This window comes from Oncorhynchus masou, chromosome 29 (genome assembly GCF_036934945.1).
Source record: "Oncorhynchus masou masou isolate Uvic2021 chromosome 29, UVic_Omas_1.1, whole genome shotgun sequence".
NCBI classification, from domain to species: domain Eukaryota; kingdom Metazoa; phylum Chordata; class Actinopteri; order Salmoniformes; family Salmonidae; genus Oncorhynchus; species Oncorhynchus masou.
Genome location: NC_088240.1, coordinates 41,263,228 through 41,286,338, shown reverse-complemented (window position 1 = coordinate 41,286,338; position 23,111 = coordinate 41,263,228). Strand labels below are relative to the sequence as shown.

The following is a 23,111-nucleotide window of genomic DNA, read 5'->3' as shown; positions in this document are numbered from 1 at the left end:
GCTGAACTGGAGTCAGATGCAGAGTTATTGAATCGAGGGAACAGGGGGATAGGGCTGTTCTCACATTATGTCATAGCAACTGTCACGAGAAGGACTGGCGAGAGTTCACAGTGTTGAACCCGAGGCCCGTACTCCCGTTAGGAATTGAAATAAACAATTTTCCTAAGGGTAAACATACATCTGTCAACGCTAGGTAAGAAACCCGGCAATTAAGACGCAGCTCTCTAGCTCCTTTTTATGTTTCCACATCACTGCAGCTTTACTATTTCTCTCCACACCCGATGTCAAGTAATCAAACGGCCTAATAGAAGAACACATACATTTAGCTTTAGTGATACTTATATGGAGTAAGAGTAAGACACGGACACATCATAATGCTATGCCGCTGTAGTGTGAGTTGTAGTCACAGTCTATCTGTTGTATGCTTCCCTGTAGGGCAGTGGGGAGCCCTCTGGTCATGGACCCCAATAGTATCTGTCGGAAGACCAAGCGACTAGCGGGCAAGCAGGCTGAGCTGTGCCAGAACCAGCCAGAGATCGTCCACGAGGTCGCCAAGGGTGCCAAGCTGGGTGTGCGGGAGTGCCAGTACCAGTTTCGTTTTCGCCGCTGGAACTGCACCAGTCAAAACAAGTACTTTGGCAAAATACTCCAACAAGGTGAGTGAGTACTTGTCATTAAGGAAAATAGGACCCTATGATAATTTCCCCCTAATCTTTCCAATAACTCCACATACACACGGCCTGCCTGACATAGAAAATAATAATCTAAGTGCCTTTCAAATGGTTTAACAGTGTCTCACTTAAGACGTGACCCCTTGACCTTTGAGTGCACAGCCAATGGCCTCACTTTAACTTTACTCTGATCCAAAGTGCAGTGGAGAACAAGGCCAGCTGTTGTATGTTAACAAGACTGATTTACACTTGACTGCTCCTCTTTTGCATCAAATTGCAAACTCCAAATTACCTCCTAAATTGCTTCTCATATAACCACTGATCTCTACCATTGTCGGTGCTCTTTGAACTGAGTAATAAAACAAATGTAGGCCCTGCTACTATGTAATTATTGTCTTGCTTTTTGTACGTTGTCTCCTCCCGTTGCACTTTTCTATGCTTGCTTAATAGAGACCATTCTGTGTGTACCAACAAGGAAGTGTTTTGTCAACAAACCATCGTTTAGCTCCAGTATAGTGTATCCATTATTGGTTTTATCTTCTACTATCTAGCTAATGCATGCCTTCAGTTGTTGGAAGAATCTTTTGAGCAGGTCTTTCATATTCAAAACAATTAGAGTACCGTTGCAAGCATCCTGCTGGCGTTGACAGAATTCCTGTTCTTTACCGTCATTAATCTGACACAAGAAGTGTCCATTATAACTTTCCCTTCAAGATTTTGTCTCGAAGAACCGCCGCTCAGTTCTGAAGACGAAATTTGGAGGCAAAAAAAAATATCTCATGCTGTAGCCATTTAAGTCATTACAGATGAAGCCTTTAATCTCTTGAGGCAAAGCTAAGTATTCTGCAGGCGCTTCAAAGTGATTTTGTTCGCTCGGTGAGGAATATGTGGGTATTAGGATGATACCTTCTATAGTGCTAGATTACATACATCATCTTCCTTTAAACTGTGGCTTGCAACATTCCTGTTTTGCTGCTGAGAGTCAGCAGAGGGCAGAGTGCCTGTGGTGCGGTTAGTCTCCTCTGGTCAGATGTGAATCCAACCGTCAGATGTTGATCCAAGGAACATCTAGAACATTGATCTGACCTGGTTTTATGTGACCGCTCTTATTGGACTGGGCCCGGTTTCCCGATAGCGATGGAAATGATGCTTACAAAAGTGTTTTAACGATGCATCTTTCCTACAACGGCCGAAGATGTAACATGAGTTTCCCGAAACACCACGCAGAAAGAACGTTGGCGAAGTGCATCGTTGGACCATTTTGTCGATACTGAGAGGAATGAAAGAAAGGCAGCGCAGCTCCCTGATCAGCTTTCTCCATTCAAATCTTACCGTAGCTTTATAATTATTCCACAATACTGATGACAGACCTGCTCCTAGAGAGCTATCACCATGTGGCTGCAAGTACTGAGGTGGCTCATTCTAACGCTTACTCCATAATAATGCACTAAATCACAGATTAATTTGGCACTTCATTGCACACGTTGTTACACATCATGAAATATACTGAGGCGTTACAGACAGTGTAGCCTACAAATAGAACTCAATTGACTGAACAATACATATATATGTGTATTGTATTGTACTGTGTTTTGTTTTAATGCAGTCATCTCAGAATTGATTCTATGTTTAGCAGAGATCTTCTGTGTGTAAAGCGACGCGGAACGACAAAAAATAATCTAACAACTACCTTAGCTGTTCTATATTAGTGGTCTGAGACGGTCAGTAGATAACAAGTGTTTTCAAGTGCAACTTTACTTATGATGGTTTTGGGAAACAACTCGGATATTTAATGATGCTCCTACGAAGGTTCTAACAAAAACCAGTGTAACTAGATGTTACTATATGTAATCAAAAAGGTAATTTCTCCAAAAGTAATTGTTTATCGCGAGAGAGCCATAAACAATAACTAGTAATGCTGCATACTCTAAACAAAATGTTATAAATTGCTGAGGTGTACCCAATTTTGAGGACACAAGCTCAAGCACAGTACAAATACGATAAAAAAATACCTATGTATTTTGTATTCAACGAAACTGTATGAATAAGGCTCAAAATGACTTATACAGTGCCTTGCGAAAGTATTCGGCCCCCTTGAACTTTGCGACCTTTTGCCACATTTCAGGCTTCAAACATAAAGATATAAAACTGTATTTTTTTGTGAAGAATCAACAACAAGTGGGACACAATCATGAAGTGGAACGACATTTATTGGATATTTCAAACTTTTTTAACAAATCAAAAACTGAAAAATTGGGCGTGCAAAATTATTCAGCCCCCTTAAGTTAATACTTTGTAGCGCCACCTTTTGCTGCGATTACAGCTGTAAGTCGCTTGGGGTATGTCTCTATCAGTTTTGCACATCGAGAGACTGAAATTCTTTCCCATTCCTCCTTGCAAAACAGCTCGAGCTCAGTGAGGTTGGATGGAGAGCATTTGTGAACAGCAGTTTTCAGTTCTTTCCACAGATTCTCGATTGGATTCAGGTCTGGACTTTGACTTGGCCATTCTAACACCTGGATATTTTTATTTTTGAACCATTCCATTGTAGATTTTGCTTTATGTTTTGGATCATTGTCTTGTTGGAAGACAAGTCTCCGTCCCAGTCTCAGGTCTTTTGCAGACTCCATCAGGTTTTCTTCCAGAATGGTCCTGTATTTGGCTCCATCCATCTTCCCATCAATTTTAACCATCTTCCCTGTCCCTGCTGAAGAAAAGCAGGCCCAAACCATGATGCTGCCACCACCATGTTTGACAGTGGGGATTGTGTGTTCAGGGTGATGAGCTGTGTTGCTTTTACGCCAAACATAACATTTTGCATTGTTGCCAAAAAGTTCAATTTTGGTTTCATCTGACCAGAGCACCTTCTTCCACATGTTTGGTGTGTCTCCCAGGTGGCTTGTGGCAAACTTTAAACAACACTTTTATGGATATCTTTAAGAAATGGCTTCCTTCTTGCCACTCTTCCATAAAGGCCAGATTTGTGCAATATACGACTGATTGTTGTCCTATGGACAGAGTCTCCCACCTCAGCTGTAGATCTCTGCAGTTCATCCAGAGTGATCATGGGCCTCTTGGCTGCATCTCTGATCAGTCTTCTCCTTGTATGACCTGAAAGTTTAGAGGGACGGCCAGGTCTTGGTAGATTTGCAGTGGTCTGATACTCCTTCCATTTCAATATTATCGCTTGCACAGTGCTCCTTGGGATGTTTAAAGCTTGGGAAATCTTTTTGTATCCAAATCCGGCTTTAAACTTCTTCACAACAGTATCTCGGACCTGCCTGGTGTGTTCCTTGTTCTTCATGATGCTCTCTGTGCTTTTAACGGACCTTTGAGACTATCACAGTGCAGGTGCATTTATACGGAGACTTGATTACACACAGGTGGATTGTATTTATCATCATTAGTCATTTAGGTCAACATTGGATCATTCAGAGATCCTCACTGAACTTCTGGAGAGAGTTTGCTGCACTGAAAGTAAAGGGGATGAATAATTTTGCACGCCCAATTTTTCAGTTTTTGATTTGTTAAAAAAGTTTGAAATATCCAATAAATGTCGTTCCACTTCATGATTGTGTCCCACTTGTTGTTGATTCTTCACAAAAAAATACAGTTTTATATCTTTATGTTTGAAGCCTGAAATGTGGCAAAAGGTCGCAAAGTTCAAGGGGGCCGAATACTTTCGCAAGGCACTCTATGCTTTCTAAATATAGTATAATGAAATTATAAAATAACTAACTATAAGATTTCACCCTTCTAATAACTGTAAAATACATATTTGTATGTTTAGTGTTCGAGATCAAAACATCTGCCTCCACCGCTGTGAATGTCTCACCGAGCTCGAGCTTGGCTTCCTGAACTCCTTAGGAGTTCATCTCATCTAAGACAAAACAGAATGTGTTTTTTGTTTTTTTATCTCTTAATGTGCAGTTGTGATGAAATCACTCTCTCCTGCTGCACTATTAAATAAGGATTGCAGACATGTGCTTTGTCAGTGGCTGTGACGTAGGGTTCAGCCAGGAGTTGATGGACAGTCGGAAGAGCGAATTAAATGGTAGGAGGGACATCCCAGCTTCAAGTGGTTTCATATTTCACATACGCCCTACGTCACACAGGCAGACCAAATATACTATTGTGTCTGTAGGAACCAGGGCTCAATGCAAGCCATGTTGATCGACTGTGTCCACAGATCAATTCGCAATCCAAAAATTTGCTCGGAACCAGTACCAGAACAACGCAGACCCCTAAAACAGGGAACTTTACATCTAAGAGGTTTTAAGATGCTTTTGGGAACCCAGGCCCTGATTTGTTCCCAGACAGACGGATCTAAATAGCATCTTTGTAGCTTTCATTGAGTGTAAATTTAGTGAAGAGTTTTTGCTGTCAGTATAAGGATTACAACATTAGCTACTCCTTTCACTGAGAACTGGAGAACTCAGTGAAACTCCTTGCCAAAATGGCAATTAATCAAAAATTCCTCCATGTCTATAGGTATGGCTTAAGTGCTCCTATGTTTTGAAGCATTCCGAACAATTACCAAGATGTAGCTCTAATGACCATTTGTCAGTGCAGGAAGATCTGCAAGGACAGGTTCAGTTCCTCACATGCACGCGGCGGGCTGGGGGTGCTGCGCCAAGTAGCTTACATCTTTCTCCCTTTGCAAAAATAACTGGAGGCTTTTTCTTCCTATATTCAAACATATAAACCAGAGATGTTGTTGTGTTGACTTATCTATGCCAGGGGTTGCCAGGGGTTTGCTGTGAGCTATGCTGGCTGCTTCGACATGTTGTCTCATGGTTGTAATGAAGTAATTTAAACGTGCTCAGAGACAATATACAGTTGTGACAAGATAGAATAATCATAATTCTTCTTCCACCTCAGGAATGCAGCTCATTATTAGCTCTGTTAAAATGTTCCTGCTTCTGTCTGCTTCTCTGTCAATCATCATTTGGGAGCTTTGCATCATCTGGCCGGGGGGGGGGGGATTCTCCAGACTCCAGACTGGAGAGAAAACAAACACCACACATTTGAGGTCTTTCAGTATCTGTCCTTTCTAATGAATGTGACACACTTAGTCTATGTCCCAAATAGCACCTTATTCAGCGGTCAAACGGCCTCCACTCATCACTGTCAAGCGCTCCTTAAAACACTTCTGTGAGCAGGCCTTTCTAATTGACCTGGCCGGGGAATCCTGGAATGACATTGACCTCATCCCATCAGTAGACGATGCCTGGCTATTCTTTAAAAGTGCCTTCCTCACCGTCTTAAATAAGCATGCCCCGTTCAAAAAATGTAGAACTAGGAACCATGTAGTCCTTGGTTAACTCCAGACCTGTCTGCCCTTGACCAGCACAAAAACATGCTGATGTTCTGCATTAGCATCGAATAGCCCCCGTGATATGCAACTTTTCAGGGAAGTTAGGAACAAATATACACAGGCAGTTAGGAAAGCTAAGGCTAGCTTTTTCAAATTTGCATCCTGTAGTACTAACTCCAAAAAGTTCTGTGACACTATAAAGTCCATGGAGAATAAGAGCACCTCCTCCCAGCTGCCCACTGCTCTGAGGCTAGGAAACACTGTCACCACTGATAAATCCACTATAATTTAAAATTTCAATAAGCATTTCTCTACGGCTGGCCATGCTTTCCACCTGGCTACCCCTACCCCAGTCAACTGTCCAGCACCCTCCACAGCAACCCGCCAAAGCCCCCACCATTTCTCCTTTACCCAAATCCAGATAGCTGATGTTCTGAAAGAGCTGCAAAATCTGGACCCCAACAAATCAGCTGGGCTAGAGAATCTGGACCCTTTCTTTCTAAAATGATCTGCCGAAATTGTTGCAACTCTTATTACTAGCTTGTTCAACCTCTCTTTTGTATCGTCTGAGATTCCCAAAGATTGGAAAGCTGCCGCGGTCATCCCCCTCTTCAAAGGGGGTGACACTCTAGACCCAAACTGCTACAGACCTACAGTATATCTATCCTACCTTGTCTTTCTAAGATCTTCGAAAGCCAAGTTAACAAACAGATTACCGACCATTTCGAATCCCACCGTATCTTCTCTGCTATGCAATCTGGTTTCAGAGGCGGTCATGGGTGCACCTCAGCCACGCTCAAGGTCCTAAATGACATCATAACCGCCATCGATAAGAGACATTACTGTGCAGCCGTATTCATCGACCTGGCCAAGGCTTTCGACTCTGTCAATCACCACATTCTTATTGGCAGACTCGACAGCCATGGTTTCTCAAATGATTGCCTCGCCTGGTTTACCAACTACTTCTCTGATAGAGTTCAGTGTGTCATATCGGAGGGTCTGTTGTCCGGACCTCTGGCTGTCTCTATGGGGGTGCCACAGGGTTCAACCCTCGTGCCGACTCTCTTCTTTGTATACATCAATGATGTTGCTCTTGCTGCTGGTGATTCTCTGGTGCACCTCTACGCAGACGACACCATTCTGTATACTTCTGGCCCCTCTTTGGACACTGTGTCAAGTAACCTCCAGACGAGCTTTAATGCCACACAACTCTCCTTCCGTGGCCTCCAACTGCTCTTAAACGCAAGGAAAAATAAATGCATGCTATTCAACCGATCACTGCCCTCACCTGCTCGCCTGTTCAGCATCACTACTCTGGATGGCTCTGACTTAGAATACGTGGACAACTACAAATACCTTGGTGTCTGGTTAGACTGTAAACTCTCCCTCCAGACTTACTTTAAGCATCTCCAATCCAAAATTAAATATAGAATTGGCTTCCTGTATCTCAACAAAGCATCTTTCACTAATGCTGCCAAACATACCCTCGTAAAACTGACCATCCTACCGATCCTTGACTTCAGTGATGTCATCTATAAAATAGCCTCCAACACTCTACTCAACAAACTGGATGTAGTCTATCACAGTGCCATCCGTTTTGTCACCAAAGCCCCTTACACTACCCACCATTGCGACCTGTATGCTCTTGTTGGTTGGCCCTCGCTTCATACGTGTCGCCAAACCCACTGGCTACAGGTTATCTACAAGTCTCTGCTAGGTAAAGCCCCGCCTTATCTCAGCTCACTGGTCACCATAGCAGCACCCACTCGTAGCACACGCTCCAGCAGGTATATCTCACTGGTCACCCCCAAAGCAAATTCCTCCTTTGGTTGTCTTTCCTTCCAGTTCTCAGACTACCAATGACTGGAACGAACTGCAAACATCTCTGAAGCTGGAGACTCATATCTCCCTCACTAGCTTTAAGCACCAGCTGTCAGAGCAGCTCACAGATCACTGCACCTGTACATAGCCCATCTATCTACCTACTTCATCCCCATACAGTATTTATTTATTTATTTATCTTGCTCCTTTGCACCCCAGTATCTCTACTTGCACATTCATCTCCTGCACATCTACCATTCCAGTGTTTAATTGCTATATTGTAATTACTTCGCCACCAGGGACTATTTATTGTCTTAACTCCCTTATCTTACCTCATTTGCACTCACTGTATATAGACTTTTTGTTTTCTTTTGTTCTACTGTATTATTGACTATGTTTTGTTTATTCCATGTTTAACTCTGTGTCGTTGTATGTTTCGAATTGCTACGCTTTATCTTGGCCAGGTCACAGTTGCAAATGAGAACTTGTTCTCAACTAGCCTACCTGGTTAAATAAAGGTGAAATAAAAAATAAAAAAAATAAAATGCCCTATATGGTGTACCTCATTTGATCAGGACCCATAGGACTCTGGCCAAACTCTCTGGATGAGTTGAGACACTGTGGCATAATGTCATAATGTCAATGAAATGATCCCAGTTAGACATGGGATACATTGCACTGTAAAAAAAAATGTTTCAATTAAATGTGATTAAGTAACACTTTCCGCTGCCTTTCTTTTTGTTTACTCAACTTTTTGGTCAAAGTGTTACCTGAACTTAACAAATTTGGCTCCAACAATAAGAAAACATAGGCAAGAATTCAGTCAACTTCAAGTGATGGGTTTGCTGAAATGATCTCATATGTTCATTCAACTAGGGTAGCTGGAGTCTTTGACAATTTTTTCAGAGGAAGGTCCTAAAATAGTCTCCAGCCAGCCGGAGCTTCAAGTCTAGTCATAGACTGTTCTCTCTACGGCAAGCAGTACCGGAGCTTCAAGTCTAGTCATAGACTGTTCTCTCTGCTACCGCACGGCAAGCAGTACCAGAGCTCCAAGTCTAGTCATAGACTGTTCTCTCTGCTACCGCACGGCAAGCAGTACCAGAGCTCCAAGTCTAGTCATAGACAGTTCTCTCTGCTACCGCACGGCAAGCAGTACCAGAGCTCCAAGTCATAGACTGTTCTCTCTGCTAACGAATGTAATTCTTCTTTTGTTGAAGGAGAGTCCTGACTCTCATGTTTATAGTCATAGACTGTTCTCTCTGCTACCGCACGGCAAGCAGTACCGGAGCTTCAAGTCTAGTCATAGACTGTTCTCTCTGCTACCGCACGGCAAGCAGTACCGGAGCTCCAAGTCTAGTCATAGACTGTTCTCTCTGCTACCGCACGGCAAGCAGTACCAGAGCTCCAATTCTAGTCATAGACTGTTCTCTCTGCTACCGCACGGCAAGCAGTACCGGAGCTTCAAGTCTAGGTCCAAGATACTTTTTAACAGCTTCTACCCCCAAGCCATAAGGCTCTTGAACATCTAATCAAATGCCTACCCAGACTATTTGCAATGCCCCCCTCTTTTACGCTGTGGCTACTGTCTGTTATTAACTCTGCATAGTCACTTTAATAAATCTACCTACATGTACATATTACCTCAATTACCTCGACTAACCGGTGCCCCCGCCCATTGACTCTGTACCGGTACCCCTGTATATAGCCTCACTATTGCTATTTTACTGCTGCTCTTTAATTATTTGTTACTGATATTTGTTTAATTTTTTTTTTGGGGGGGGGATTTTTCTTAAAACTGCGTTGTTGGTTAAGGGCTTGTAAGTAAGCATTTCACTGTAAGGTCTACCACCGTTATATTCGGCGCATGTGACAAATAACATTTGATTTGAACTAGAAACTATTATTTGGACGTCTTAGGCTGTGGAACGAGTTACACACAGTGCTTTTAACATACAATGTTTTCAACGTACAGATTTGACACACATTTACATACTTGATTACATTGTGCATGTACACAATAATTAGTATTCAACATGTCCTCAACCTGGTATTTGAACTCAGAACCTCTTGGTTCACAGCATTACAATATTCCTGCTACATCATCATGTCTGTGTCATTTACTGATTTCACCTGTATTGCTACACTTTGCACTTCACTGTAAATCTCAGCTCTGTTAAAAGTACACTCAAGAAAAGCTATTATGTTCGTCATAGTGATTCAGGAGTAACATTAAAACAGAGTAATATGCTCCGCCAACATTAGAAAACTATACAGAAAAAACAAGAATCACTTAAATAAGTCAATCAAAATCAACGATGACAGAATAGTCAGGTTAAGTGAAAATTGTCCCAGACATGGTCGCGTAGCAGGAAGCTTGGAATGCCATGAACCAAAAGGTTGTGAGTTCAAATCGTAATTAGTGTATGAATGAACATGCGAAATGTATGTCAACGTGTGTCAACTATGTACATTGGAAACATTGTATGTTAAAAGCAGTGTGTGTGTGTAAACAGTTGAACACCCTTTTTTTTTAGTTAAGCTGCCCTCCAAAAACAAGTTTAACAAACACCATTTTTTGCCAAAGTTTTCTCAAGTTGGAGCTAAGTTTGGGCCAAATAAATGTTTTAGTTCAGGTAACACTTGGACCGAAAAGTTGAGTAAATTAAATAACGGCTGTGGAACCAGTTACTTAATAATAATTAGTTGAAACATCTAGATTTTTAAATATTTTTTTTACGGTGTGGACAAATATGAATGAACAAACAAAACGTTACGTACCACTGCGAACATTAAAGTCATGTACTATCCACTTGTTTTTTAGGCAATTACTGTTCTCGGTAATGATCTACCACCGTAATTGCCTTAATCTCTGTTGTGTTAGAACCGATTAGCCCTGAAGTGTTAATTACACAGGGCTTGTCCTGATCCTGTGTCAGGCCCTGACACTGATACGATCAAAGTGGAGATGTTGCCTCTTCTCTCCGTTCTAAACTCAGATAAAAGAGGGTGTAATGGCTTTGTTGTATCAGGTAACACCGTGCCACTTTAGATTACACTCTCACGGGTCCACTGGAGTTCAGCTACTGTAGCTAATCGTCTCTCGTGTTTCCACAATGTAATCTTTTTATTCACAGTAGTGTGCGTCCGTTGAACACCCGTGTTCAGCCACACAATCTTAAACATTCCTCTGGTTGTAAGTTGAGGGCTTGAGTGGGTCATATGGCCTTGGACTAGAAATCCAGGGTCCAGGAATGGCGGAAGAATTTGCAATATTTACCTGAAGCTTACTCCGCAGAAAGCACGACTGGGTGATCTGAAAAGTCATAGTCTATCGATCTATATTATAATGCATGATGAAAGAAATACTGTATGTGTTGATTGAGAGATCAACAGAGCAGCTGCATTTCGTCAATTTTCGGATTACAGTCAAATCTGTGCGATATAACGCTACGCATCATTTTTAAGGTGGAATGCGTGTCGTTTTGAGTACGTGCGTTTGTCTGCTTGATGCATGTTTAGGGATTGCTTGGTGTACTCACTGTTCTGTAAGTCTCAAGGTAACAGAATGGATTTCAGAGATGCAATGAGATATGTGCTGTACAAGACTTGAACTTCCCCTGGACTGTGGCACAGGGCAGCAAAATCAATCAACCAAAATGATTCACACTCATCAGGCTGTGTTACATGTACTGCTGCATAGAGGGGCCCTGGGTTTCCTCGATTCCTTTTAACCTGAACGCATGCATCATTGACTCAAAGATTGAGTATTATATTGTCTAATTCCTTGCGAAGCCCATTCTGGCACCAAGTTATCTCCCAGGCAGGCCTAGGCGTAGGCTGCTGGAGAATTTTGGGGGAATATTTGTCTCTGGGGAAAATAGAAAAATGGTGTTCAATCAAATCAAGATATTTAAAAAAATATTTTTTCATAACCTCATCTCTCTTTGTCATGTAAGCGTGTTTTTATTATCTTAGTCAAGGGGCTGGGCCACATGATACAACTGAACAGACGTACATTTGGATTGTGTTATAACGTTTCATTTCACTTCTATGAATGAAATGTCTTCTTTCCAATATAGACACGATGATTGCATTGCTCAGGATAAAGACGAGCGAGCCCTGAGGGACATTACTGAAACACCTATGACTGTAGCTTGTCTAGACATCTCCTCAGAGATTCTGTGGAGGCTGATTAGTTGTCTACGGTTCGATTTCTATTTGCATCGTTTTAATCTCCGCCTCTCCAACTGAAACAGTAAACAGGCGTGACTGTTTGACATTTACCCATAATCCCTCTATGGATGCGTCGCAAATGGCAACCTATCCCATATATGGGTGATTCAACAGAAGGGGTACATTGCTGTCCCACCCCAAAAACAACTATTAAAAAATAAAAAAATTATGCCTTGGAATGCTTTAATTCATTCCGAGGCCATAACAAACATATTGCTGCATTAATATAGTACAAAATCATTGTTTATACACCTATTTCTATTGAAACTTCATGTTTGAAAATAAAGCACATCTTGATTTAGGATATTTTCTTTTTACCCCTATTATTTCAATAGAACATGTTGAGTTGTTCTATAATTACATTGAAAGACACTGTTCTAATCAGTAGTTTTGTTCGTTTTTAAAGACCCCCCCCCAAAAAAAAAAAAAAATGCTGTCCCACCTTTTGATGACACTACCGAAACACACACATGAAAAGACTGCAGAATTAATTAAGTGATGATGCCCAAGAAGCCGGTGTTTGGAGGATATTGGCATGGGTGTTGTTAGGCCCGAGACAAAGTGCTAATATATCCTCCAAACACTGGCTTCGAGGGGCATTATCGCTGTTATACAACGGGTTATCAACATATTCAAATAATGATTGACATATTTTCATTAAAAACAATTTTTTGATTAATTTCTTCATACTATTTCATCCTTCCACAATATATAGTCCCAACACAAATCTAGGGTTGCTTCCCAAGCCAGCTGGTCATTCGTTCTATCGGTTCGGTTGCCAGAGACACAACCCAGTCATTCAGTCTTTTTGTTCTGTATCTATGGACGCGACCCAGTCGTTCATTCTAAATGTTCCATTGCCATACTGGCTGGTAACGTTCTTATCTCTTGCTTGCTATCTAGCCAACGACGGCTAATTTACAGCCACGTCAAAAAGTGCAGCCAGATTAACAGGCAATTAGCTGCATTTGCATTTGTTTAAGCTGTTTTCTATTGACATTTAATTGGATACATCCATAACAATGAGCTAATGAGGCACGATTTCACCTGGCATAGAACATTTGCTCTTTAGTCAGGACACTGTTGTTCAGAGGAGCTAGCCAACAACACAGCTAACACAATCGTCCCAACCACTTTCATTACTATAGGACAGCTGGAGATCGAATTTGAATATTGAAACAATGTTACAAATGTCGGAGAGACAGACAGCAAGGTTTATACAAATCTCTGCTGTTGAAAACGAAATGTTAGTCTAAAAGAAATGTGAGATAATGTCGAGATCAAGTTTATAAATTGCTTGGCTGGGCTGATGAGACAGTGAATTGCGCAGTCAGATAGAACAGAGTAAATAGGCATTTTAACGTCATAGATTTAGCCGGTGGTAACTTGTGGAATAGACACCGGCTGGAATGTTGTTTTAACCAATCAGCATTCAGGATTAGACCCAACAGTTGTATAATGTGCCTTAAGCCACACCCCTACAAATATCACCAGGTGATGGGATCGCACCTCTCTCCAGCATGGCCACATAGTGAGTAGTCTATGTGCAAACATTTTAGAGAAAATTAGTGAGAAAAATTGGTAAATCTTCATGTATTTTTAAGAAATGTCACTAGCGAACATCTAATATTTCAATAAGTATGGTTTTGGGTAGGAGTGTGAACGTTTAAATGTTAAAACGTTAAATGAAATTGGGATCCTTAACGTGAAGAAAAATGCCTGCCTATACTGTGCCCCTCCTCTCTCTCTCCGTCCCTCGCTAGCTTGCTATGAAAGATGCGTGAGTTCTCAGAAGTACAGCAACTGATCAGTCTCCTCCTTTTAAAAAAAATACTGAATCTTAAGAGTTGATTCCTAGTTGAAGATGGGATTTCTTTCTACGAAATGTTTTAGTAAGTCACAGTATTTAACTAACTTTGAAATTCTTTAAAATGGTGGAAGCCCTGAATTTCAATGTCCATACTTAAATGGGTCATATCCATCAAGAGTCCTCTATTTATCTCTATGATTGACACTTGATTGTTAGTCCGTAATGGGTCTGCGGTCAAACGACCACCCCTCATCACTGTCAAACGCTCCCTAAAACACTTCTGCGAGCAGGCCTTTCTAATCGATCTGGCCCGGGTATCCTGGAAGGATATTGATCTCATTCTGTAAGTAGAGGATGCCTAGCTATTCTTTAAAAGTACTTTCCTCACCATTAAATAAGCATGCCACGTTCAAAAAACTTTGAACCAGGAACAGATATAGCCCTTGGTTCACTCCAGACCTGACTGCCCTTGACCAGCACAATAACATCCTGTGTCGTTCCGCATTAGCATCGGATAGCCCCTGCGATATGCAACTTTTCAGGGAAGTTAGGAACCAATATACACAGGCAGTTAGGAAAGCTAAGACTAGCATTTTCAAACAGAAATGTGCATCCTGTAGCACAAACTCCAAAAAGTTATGTGATACTGTAAATTCCATGGAGAATAAGAGCACCACCACCCAGCTGCCCACTGCACTGAGGATAGGAAACACTGTCACTACCGATAAATCCACGATAATTGAGAATTTCAATAAGCATGGCTGGCCATGCTTTCCACCTGGCTACCCCTACCCTGGTCAGCAGCCCTGCACCCCCCACAGCAAATTGCCCAAGCCTCCCCCATTTCACCTTCAACCAAATCCAGATATGTTCTGAAAGCGCTGCTGTGTTAGACAATCTGGATCCTCTCTTTTAAATTTTGTATTTTTTTTATTTAACCTTTATTTAACCAGGTAGGCTAGTTGAGAACAAGTTCTCATTTACAACTGCGACCTGGCCAAGATAAAGCATAGCAGTGTGAACAGACAACAACACAGAGTTACACATGGAGTAAACAATAAACAAGTCAATAACACAGTAGAAAAAAGAAAAGAGTCTATATATATTGTGTGCAAAAGGCATGAGGAGGTAGGCGAATAATTACAATTTTTCAGATTAACACTGGAGTGATAAATGATCAGATGGTCATGTGCAGGTAGAGATACTGGTGTGCAAAAGAGCAGAAATGTAAATAAATTTTAAAAAGTATGGGGATGAGGTAGGTAAATTGGTGGGCTATTTACCGATGGACTATGTACAGCTGCAGCGATCGGTTAGCTGCTCACATAGCAGATGTTTAAAGTTGGTGAGGGAGATAAAAAGAACTGAAAACTGCTGTTCACAAATGCTCTCCATCCAACCTCACTGAGCTCGAGCTGTTTTGCAAGGAGGAATGGGAAAAAAATTCAGTCTCTCGATGTGCAAAACTGATAGAGACATACCCCAAGCGACTTACAGCTGTAATCGCAGCAAAAGGTGGCGCTACAAAGTATTAACTTAAGGGGGCTGAATAATTTTGCACGCCCAATTTTTCAGTTTTTGATTTGTTAAAAAAGTTTGAAATATCCAATAAATGTCGGTCCACTTCATGATTGTGTCCCACTTGTTGTTGATTCTTCACAAAAGAATACAGTTTTATATCTTTATGTTTGAAGCCTGAAATGTGGCAAAAGGTCGCAAAGTTCAAGGGGGCCGAATACTTTCGCAAGGCACTGTATACCTGCTGGAGTGCGTGCTATGGGTGTTGCCATCGTGACCAGTGAACTGAGATAAGGCGGAGCTTTACCTAGCATGGACTTGTAGATGACCTGTAGCCAGTGGGTCTGGCAACGAATATGTAGCGAGGGCCAGCATACAGGTCACAGTGGTGGGTGCTTTAGTAACAAAACGGATGGCACTGTGATAAACTGCATCCAGTTTTCTGAGTAGAGTATTGGAAGCTATTTTGTAGATGACATTGCCGAAGTCGAGGATCGGTAGGATAGTCAGTTTTACTGGTAAGGGTAAGTTTGGCGGTAGGAGTGAACAAGGCTTTGTTGCTGAATAGAAAGCCGACTCTAGATTTGATTTTAGATTGGAGATGTTTGATATGAGTCTGGAAGGAGAGTTTACAGTCTAGCCAGACACCTAGGTACTTATAGATGTCCACATATTCTAGGTTGGAACCATCCAGGGTGGTGGAAGGAAGGAGTGTTGTATGGCATTGAAGCTCGTTTGGAGGTTAGATAGCATAGTGTCCAAGGAAGGGCCAGAAGTATACAGAATGGTGTCATCTGCGTAGAGGTGGATTCAGGGAATCGCCCGCAGCAAGAGCAACATCATTGATATATACAGAGAAAAGAGTCGGCCCGAGAATTGAACCCTGTGGCACCCCCATAGTGACTGCCAGAGGACCGGACAACATGCCCAACATGCCCTCTGCTGCCTCCTGTAGTCCACGATTAGCTCCTTCATTTAGTTGACGTTGAGGGAGAGATTATTTTCACTCCGCCAGGGCTTTCACCTCCTCCCTGTAGGCTGTTTCATTGTTGTTGGTAATCAGGCCTACCACTGTTGTCGTCAGCAAACTTGATGATTTGAGTTGGAGACGTGCGTGGCCACACAGTCATAGGTGAACAGGGAGTACAGGAGGGGTCTGATCACGCACCCATGTGGGGCTTCCGTGTTTGAAGATCAGTGTTGCGGAGGTGTTGTTGCCAACCTTCACCAATTGGGGTCGGCCCGCCAGGAAGTCAAGGACCCTTTTGCACAGGGAGGGGTTCAGACCCAGGGTCCCGAGCTTAGTGATGAGCTTGGAGGGCATTATGGTGTTGAAGGCTGAGCTGTAGTCGATGAACAACATTCTTACACTGTAAAAAAGTGGGTGTAAGAATTAGTGTTGACTTATTTTAACCCGGGATGAGTTTTTTCAACATTATGAGGAGTCAATTACCTATAGTGTCGGAGTGTAAAATTACAGTGTAATTCAACTCAGTGTAATTCAACTCAATTCAGTGGAATGAAAAAACGTGCCAATCCTCTGCTGTGGTTGTGGATGATCATTATTTCAACTTACTTGTCAACGCAATTCTAAGTAAGGTCAACAACTAATAGCAAGGTTTTCACTTTGACATTTACTTAATTATAGAGCAATAGCCTATATATGTTAAACCAGTGTTATTACACATTTGTGTGAATTTTAACACCATTTTGAGTCAAATTCATTTTGAAAATGTGACACTACCTGTAGAGTAACTTTAACTCTATGTAGACTGGGACCAAATGTTATCTGAAACAGTGTTGAATTCAACTCTATTGGAGCTAAATTAACACTTTTATTTTTTTACTGTGCAGGGCAGCAGTGAAAAGGCAGAAATAAACAGAAAGACATTTATTGATTGTGATATTTATGTGTATCATATTTGATATGGTTTCAATTAAGTAAGCAATTAAGTTCCTAATTAAGTTCCTAATGTGACGCCTGGTCACTACCGAAACGCCTGATATTTTGCCACAGAGACAAAGTGACAATTGAAACATCGAACGAACATAACTAATTAGATGCATAAGTAATTAAATGAATCAATAGGTTTCAGATTCTGTCACGCCCTGACCTTAGAGATCCTTATTTATTCTCTATGTTTGGTTAGGTCAGGGTGTGACTCGGGTGGGAGAATCTATGTTTTCTATATCTTTGTTGTTTTTGCCGAGTGTGGATCCCAGTCAGAGGCAGCTAGCGTTGTCTCTGATTGGGGATCATATATAAGTTGTGATTTTCCGTTTGGGTTTTGTGGGGAGTTATTTTCTGTTTAGCTGTTTTGTTGCCTCACAGAACTGTGCGCTTTCGTTTTTTCTACTTTGTTATTTTGTTGCGGTGTTCAGTTTTATTAAAAATCATGAACGCTTACCACGCTGTACCTTGGTCCCCTTCTTCAACCCACGAGAGTCGTTACAGATTCATAAAATCAACATTGAACCTTTTATAGAGAATAATAGAGATTATATTTCTATAAATGAAATTGAAAGGTTTGGAAAATCTGGTTAAAAATCATGTTTTTCCTATTTTGTAAATGTTGTCTGCAAATAACATTTAATAAATGTATCTGTAATAGAAGGTTAATCAAAATGATCACTACTGTGCATGGTTCTCGCTTTGCTGCAACTATCACTATGTTTCAGTAGTGACAAATTTAGTGGCTTGGAGTTCGGTACATTATTTCAAATATGCAATACAAACAAAGTGTGTGAGTAGTAGATATCACAGGAGGTTGGTGGCACCTTAATTGCGGAGGATGGGCTCGTGTCAAGGGCTGGAGCGGAATAAGTGGAATGGTATCAAATACATCAAACACATGGTTTGTGTGTTTGATGCCATTCCATTGGCTCCGTTTTAGCCATTGTTATGAGCCGTCCTCCCCTCAGCAGCCTCCACTGGTAGATATGTCTATCTGACATACAGTGTGTTGTAAGACGTGCTTAAAGTTTTGGAGAAATAGGATACAAATGTGAGAAGAAAAAAACATTTAACCCCCCAATTTGCATCACTTCTGTAGAATGGCCCATATTCACTGAGATTACAACACATTAAGAACATTTGCTCTGTTAATGACACATACTGACCCAGTGAATCCAGGTGAAAGCTATGATCCCTTACTGATGTCACTAGTTAAATAAACGTCTCAGATGAAGGGGAGGAGACATGTTAAAGAAGGAATTTTTAAGCCTTGAGGCAATTGAGACGTGGATTGTGTGTGTGTGCCATTCAGAGGGTGAACGCAACTCAACATTAGGAAGGTGTTCTTAATGTTTTGTGCACTCAGTGGACCCTGGTCGAAAGTAGTGCACTATAAAGGGAATATTGTGCTATTTAGGACGCAACCTATATGAAACTTCCTGCAAAAGCAGACATGACTGGCCTGTCTAAGAGAAGTCTCAACAGAAGTTATGTCCCTTCTGTACGCTCAATTATCCTGGGAGGAGAACATTTGTTCCTCCCCCCCCAGATCTATTACAGCCTAAACCTGAGATGAAACAGGGATGGTGTGGGATGGGGAATGGCCTTCACAATGCACACGACAGGCAGGCAGGCAGGGAAGGGCTTTATTGGAGCAGTATGTGAGGAGAACTGTGTGTTCAGGTGCTGGTCCAAGCTGGGCTGGGGTTGAGGCTGGGTCTGGGCTGGCAGGGAGACGCCACACACACAGAACCGGCCTGTATGGAGCCATCAGTGGGTGTGCAGACGGACAGCTGGTATTAATATCACCGGGTGCTGGTCTGAAGGGCCCTCGCACGGCACCGATTCCGTTTCACTAGATTTAATGAATCCCATTCACTGAATCATGCGATATGGAATTGGCACAGGGCTAAGCGGTGACGACACGCTCATGTCTTCCAGCTCCAGAAAATAAATGTCATTTATTTCAGCTTCGACACAATGGACTGCTAACTGCCTACCTCCTCTTCTCCCCCATAGCAGCTAGGAACACTGCATAGACATGTTGTATTTTCCAAAGCAACAAAGGACAATACAAATTAGAATGATGTTGTGGTCCCTAAGATAAAGACAGAGGATCGATCTGCAGTTGCAGCAATACATCCCTCTGGGCTAGAGTGGTAAACTCCCCTACTACACAAATAGTCCTGCAGCTGTGTCCTAGCCCCCCCCCTATCTCAGATACCAGTGGTATCAGCACGGTATGTGACCTGGGTCACTGTTCTGACACTCCTCTGATGATACCCCTGTGTGTGTGTGTGTGTGTGTGTGTGTGTGTGTGTGTGTGTGTGTGTGTGTGTGTGTGTGTGTGTGTGTGTGTGTGTGTGTGTGTGTGTGTGTGTGTGTGTGTGTGTGTGTGTGTGTGTGTGTGTGTGTGCGCGCGCCTTTCAGACATCCGGGAGACAGCGTTTGTGTACGCCATCACAGCGGCTGGGGTGACCCACACGGTGACTCAGGCCTGCAGTATGGGGGAGCTGCTGCAGTGTGGCTGTGAGGCGACCAGGAGCAGGGCTCCCCCCCGGCCTGCCTCCTCCTCCACCACCACCTCTGGCGAGGGAGTCAAGTGGGAGTGGGGTGGCTGCGGAGACGACGTGGAGTTTGGCTACGAGAAGTCCAAGCAGTTCATGGATGCCAAGAGGAAAAAGGGCAAGAGTGACATCAGGACGTTGATCGATCTCCACAACAACGAAGCAGGACGACTGGTAGTGAATGAACTTTTCTTTTTTTAATAAGAATTGTGGGACTCCTTTTGTGCTTTTTAATCCTTTATTACAAAGGGTAGAGATAGAAAGGAAATGAAGCTGAAAAGGGCCCCTTGCTGCCAGCGGTACAATGTACAGTACACATGCTCCAGAGGCAGCAGCTTAGAACACTAGACCATCCCAGGCTGTGAATGACATTTTTATAATTCCCTCCAAACACACTCATCTCCTATCTTTTATTTTACCTGTGCCGATTTAAGCAAAAGTACAAGCAAGCATACATGTCAAATGTTTTTTATTATGCTCACTATCATCAAGTGAAATTCTTTCATTTATTTGTATGGCTTTTTTTTAGAAACAAAGTTGAACATTAGGGCCTAAGTGCTGAAAGTATTCATTATTTAGCTGAATGTTACTCTTTTTATCCAATGCATCATCCAAGACAGCCTCTAGCTGTAGTTCTGTAACAATGTAAACTGATATTTTAACCAGAATCATATTTCGGATAAAAGAAAACAAGAGTGAGTGTCAGTTTGTTTTCAAGGCTTTAAGGCAAGTAGCTGCTACTTTTTCTCCTTGTAAAACTTTAACTTTTTCAGGTCTTTGTTAAGGACTCAATACAGTACATGTATGTTAAAAATGTAAAATATTGGATTCACAATGGCCTCCTTGTTGATAGGAAGAGAGGAGCATTGCACTCAGTTAGGAGGTTGTCTGCTCTTTTTGAGAAGCCAATTACAGGTTATTGCTTTGAATTTCCTGGGACTTTGCTCACCCCTGTCAGTATTGCTTCATCACAGTATGTTACATTGGCACACAAGTCAAAACCTTTCCCAAGGGGTCAGAGACAGGTAAATGGGGAGGTGTGGCTATGCAGTTGGGCCAATTATAGTCTCAGGAAGACAGGTTTTGAATGAAACAACAAGAAGAAAAGGTTGCACACGTAGAAAAACAACAAAGTGAGGTTAAAGACTTAGGAGGTTAGAACTCTGCATGCAAAATGGGTTAATTACCTCAATTGTAACTCAATGATCTCTGTTCTGATGTCAAGGCCTGCGAGCTCTGGGAAGGCCAGAGGCCGGTTGGGGGTGGGGGGAGGGATACATTCCTTCTGAATAGTGTCTGCTTTAATCTCACCTATCTGTCTCTGTGTCTTTACTACAGGCGGTGAGGAATTATATGAGGACTGAATGTAAATGTCATGGCCTGTCCGGGTCTTGCACACTCCGGACCTGCTGGAAAAAGATGCCTCACTTTCGCGAGGTGGGTGATCGCCTACTAGAGCGGTTCAATGGCGCTTCCAAGGTGATGGGAGGCAATGATGGCAAGACCCTGGTTCCCGTAGGCCAGAACATCAAGCCTCCGAACAAACAGGACCTGATCTACTCGGCCGAGTCACCCGACTTCTGCTCGCCCAATAGGAAGACGGGCTCGCTGGGCACGCGGGGCCGCATGTGCAACAGCACAGCCATGGACGTGAGTGGCTGTGACCTGCTGTGCTGTGAGCGTGGCTACCGAGACGAGACGGTGGTGTTCGAGGAGAACTGCCTCTGCCGCTTCCACTGGTGCTGCGTGGTGCAGTGTAAGAAGTGCTCGGTGAGGAAAGAACTCAGTCTCTGTCACTAGCATTACCATAGTGAAGCTGGGTTGGTTTCAGGCCTGGCCTCTTCTGCCTCACACGAAAGATGCACTGAGATCATGCTCCCACAGTTCAGTTCAGGAGCACGCTGAGAGATTAGTATCTTATCTAGGATCATCTTGGACAGACAGCTGCAGTAACTCTTCTCTCAAGCTGTAGAACAGTCCAGAATGGCCGCTACTCCAGTGCTCACCACATAGAGCTCTATGACCCAGAAACGGAGGCTCTTTTAGGCTCTTTTTCTAGAAACACACTGGAGGAACTTACCCAACAACTGTTCCAGCTCTCCAGAGTGGAATATTGAAGGTCACATCTAAGGTTAAAAGTTCAAATTCAGCTCCGAGAACGCTCTAGAACTGAACGGTTTGGTCCCATCTCATAGAAGACCATCAGACAGCTTGGTACCATTCTCAGTCGTCGGTACGGAGGACGTTGCCTCTAAAGCAGTGGTTCCCAAACGTGTTTGCGCAGTGACCCACCTCAAGCCTTTATCCATTGAACCAGAAAATAGCATAACAACTGTTTCTAGCCTCAAACCCAATGCCAACGCCCTCTAGGAACATGCTACAACCCACAATTAGGGAAACACTCTTCATAGTCAGTTAACCATGTAACTACAAGTGAGGACTATTGTAACAAAAGCATAATGACTTTTGAGTGTAGAAAATAAGACTTATGGTCTTGGTAACAAGATAGCAAGCACATCAGCATGCTACGTTTCTACACACGGTAACTGGAATGTTATGGAAGAAAGGAAAATGGACACGCACAACGTGGAATACAGGTATCAAGCACAAAATGTATGAAAAAGGGAAATCTGGGGATTTTTTTGTTTGGAGGACGAACCCCATCACGTTTCACGGTGAGGAGCTGAACTGACACCCGAGACTATTATTTATGGACATTTTATGACAAGACTACTCATAGTGATAAGGTGAGGAACGTGCCTACCGTCTCTCTGAAAAGCACTTTGGACATGGGAGCTATCTCTTGTGAACCATATGTTACATTGGTTGTTGTTTGAGTAGTTTGCAAATGGAGACACGTGTTACAACTTTTTTTGTTTTTCGTATGAGGTGCAGTATCGAGAAAGTATAATATTCTGTTTATCTGTTTAATATACAGGGCTTTTGTAATGCACTTTTAATTAAAGCATTTGCTGCGTATAGATTTGTTACATATAGTCATGTTGTGCAGAATGGCCATTCCACAATCACATACAATGCTGACAATGAATCCATCCATTTGTCTCTTTGATAAGTCAACTCGCTGAAGTGAGTTGGACGTCAGGAAGCCCATTTCTTTTGACTCTCTGCCTACGGGGGGGGGGGGGCAATAACAATTACTTACGAAGCGTGTTGTACCCAAACGCGCTGTACATTTTCACTTTTTACGTGTATAGGTCGA

The 23,111-nt window shown here is 42.4% G+C and overlaps 1 protein-coding gene across 1 annotated transcript in view; it reads left to right on the top strand.

Annotated features, from left to right (window-relative positions):
- LOC135519698 (protein Wnt-6-like) overlaps positions 1-23,014 on the top strand; it is a 28,726-nt gene extending 5,712 nt beyond the window's left edge. The window contains exons 2-4 of the mRNA XM_064944930.1: positions 436-656; positions 19,755-20,065; positions 21,230-23,014. Of these exons, the coding sequence (XP_064801002.1) occupies positions 436-656; positions 19,755-20,065; positions 21,230-21,691 (994 nt within the window). The 3' untranslated portion in view covers positions 21,692-23,014. The remainder of the gene's footprint in view (positions 1-435; positions 657-19,754; positions 20,066-21,229) is intronic.
- The last annotated feature ends 97 nt before the right edge of the window (positions 23,015-23,111 follow it).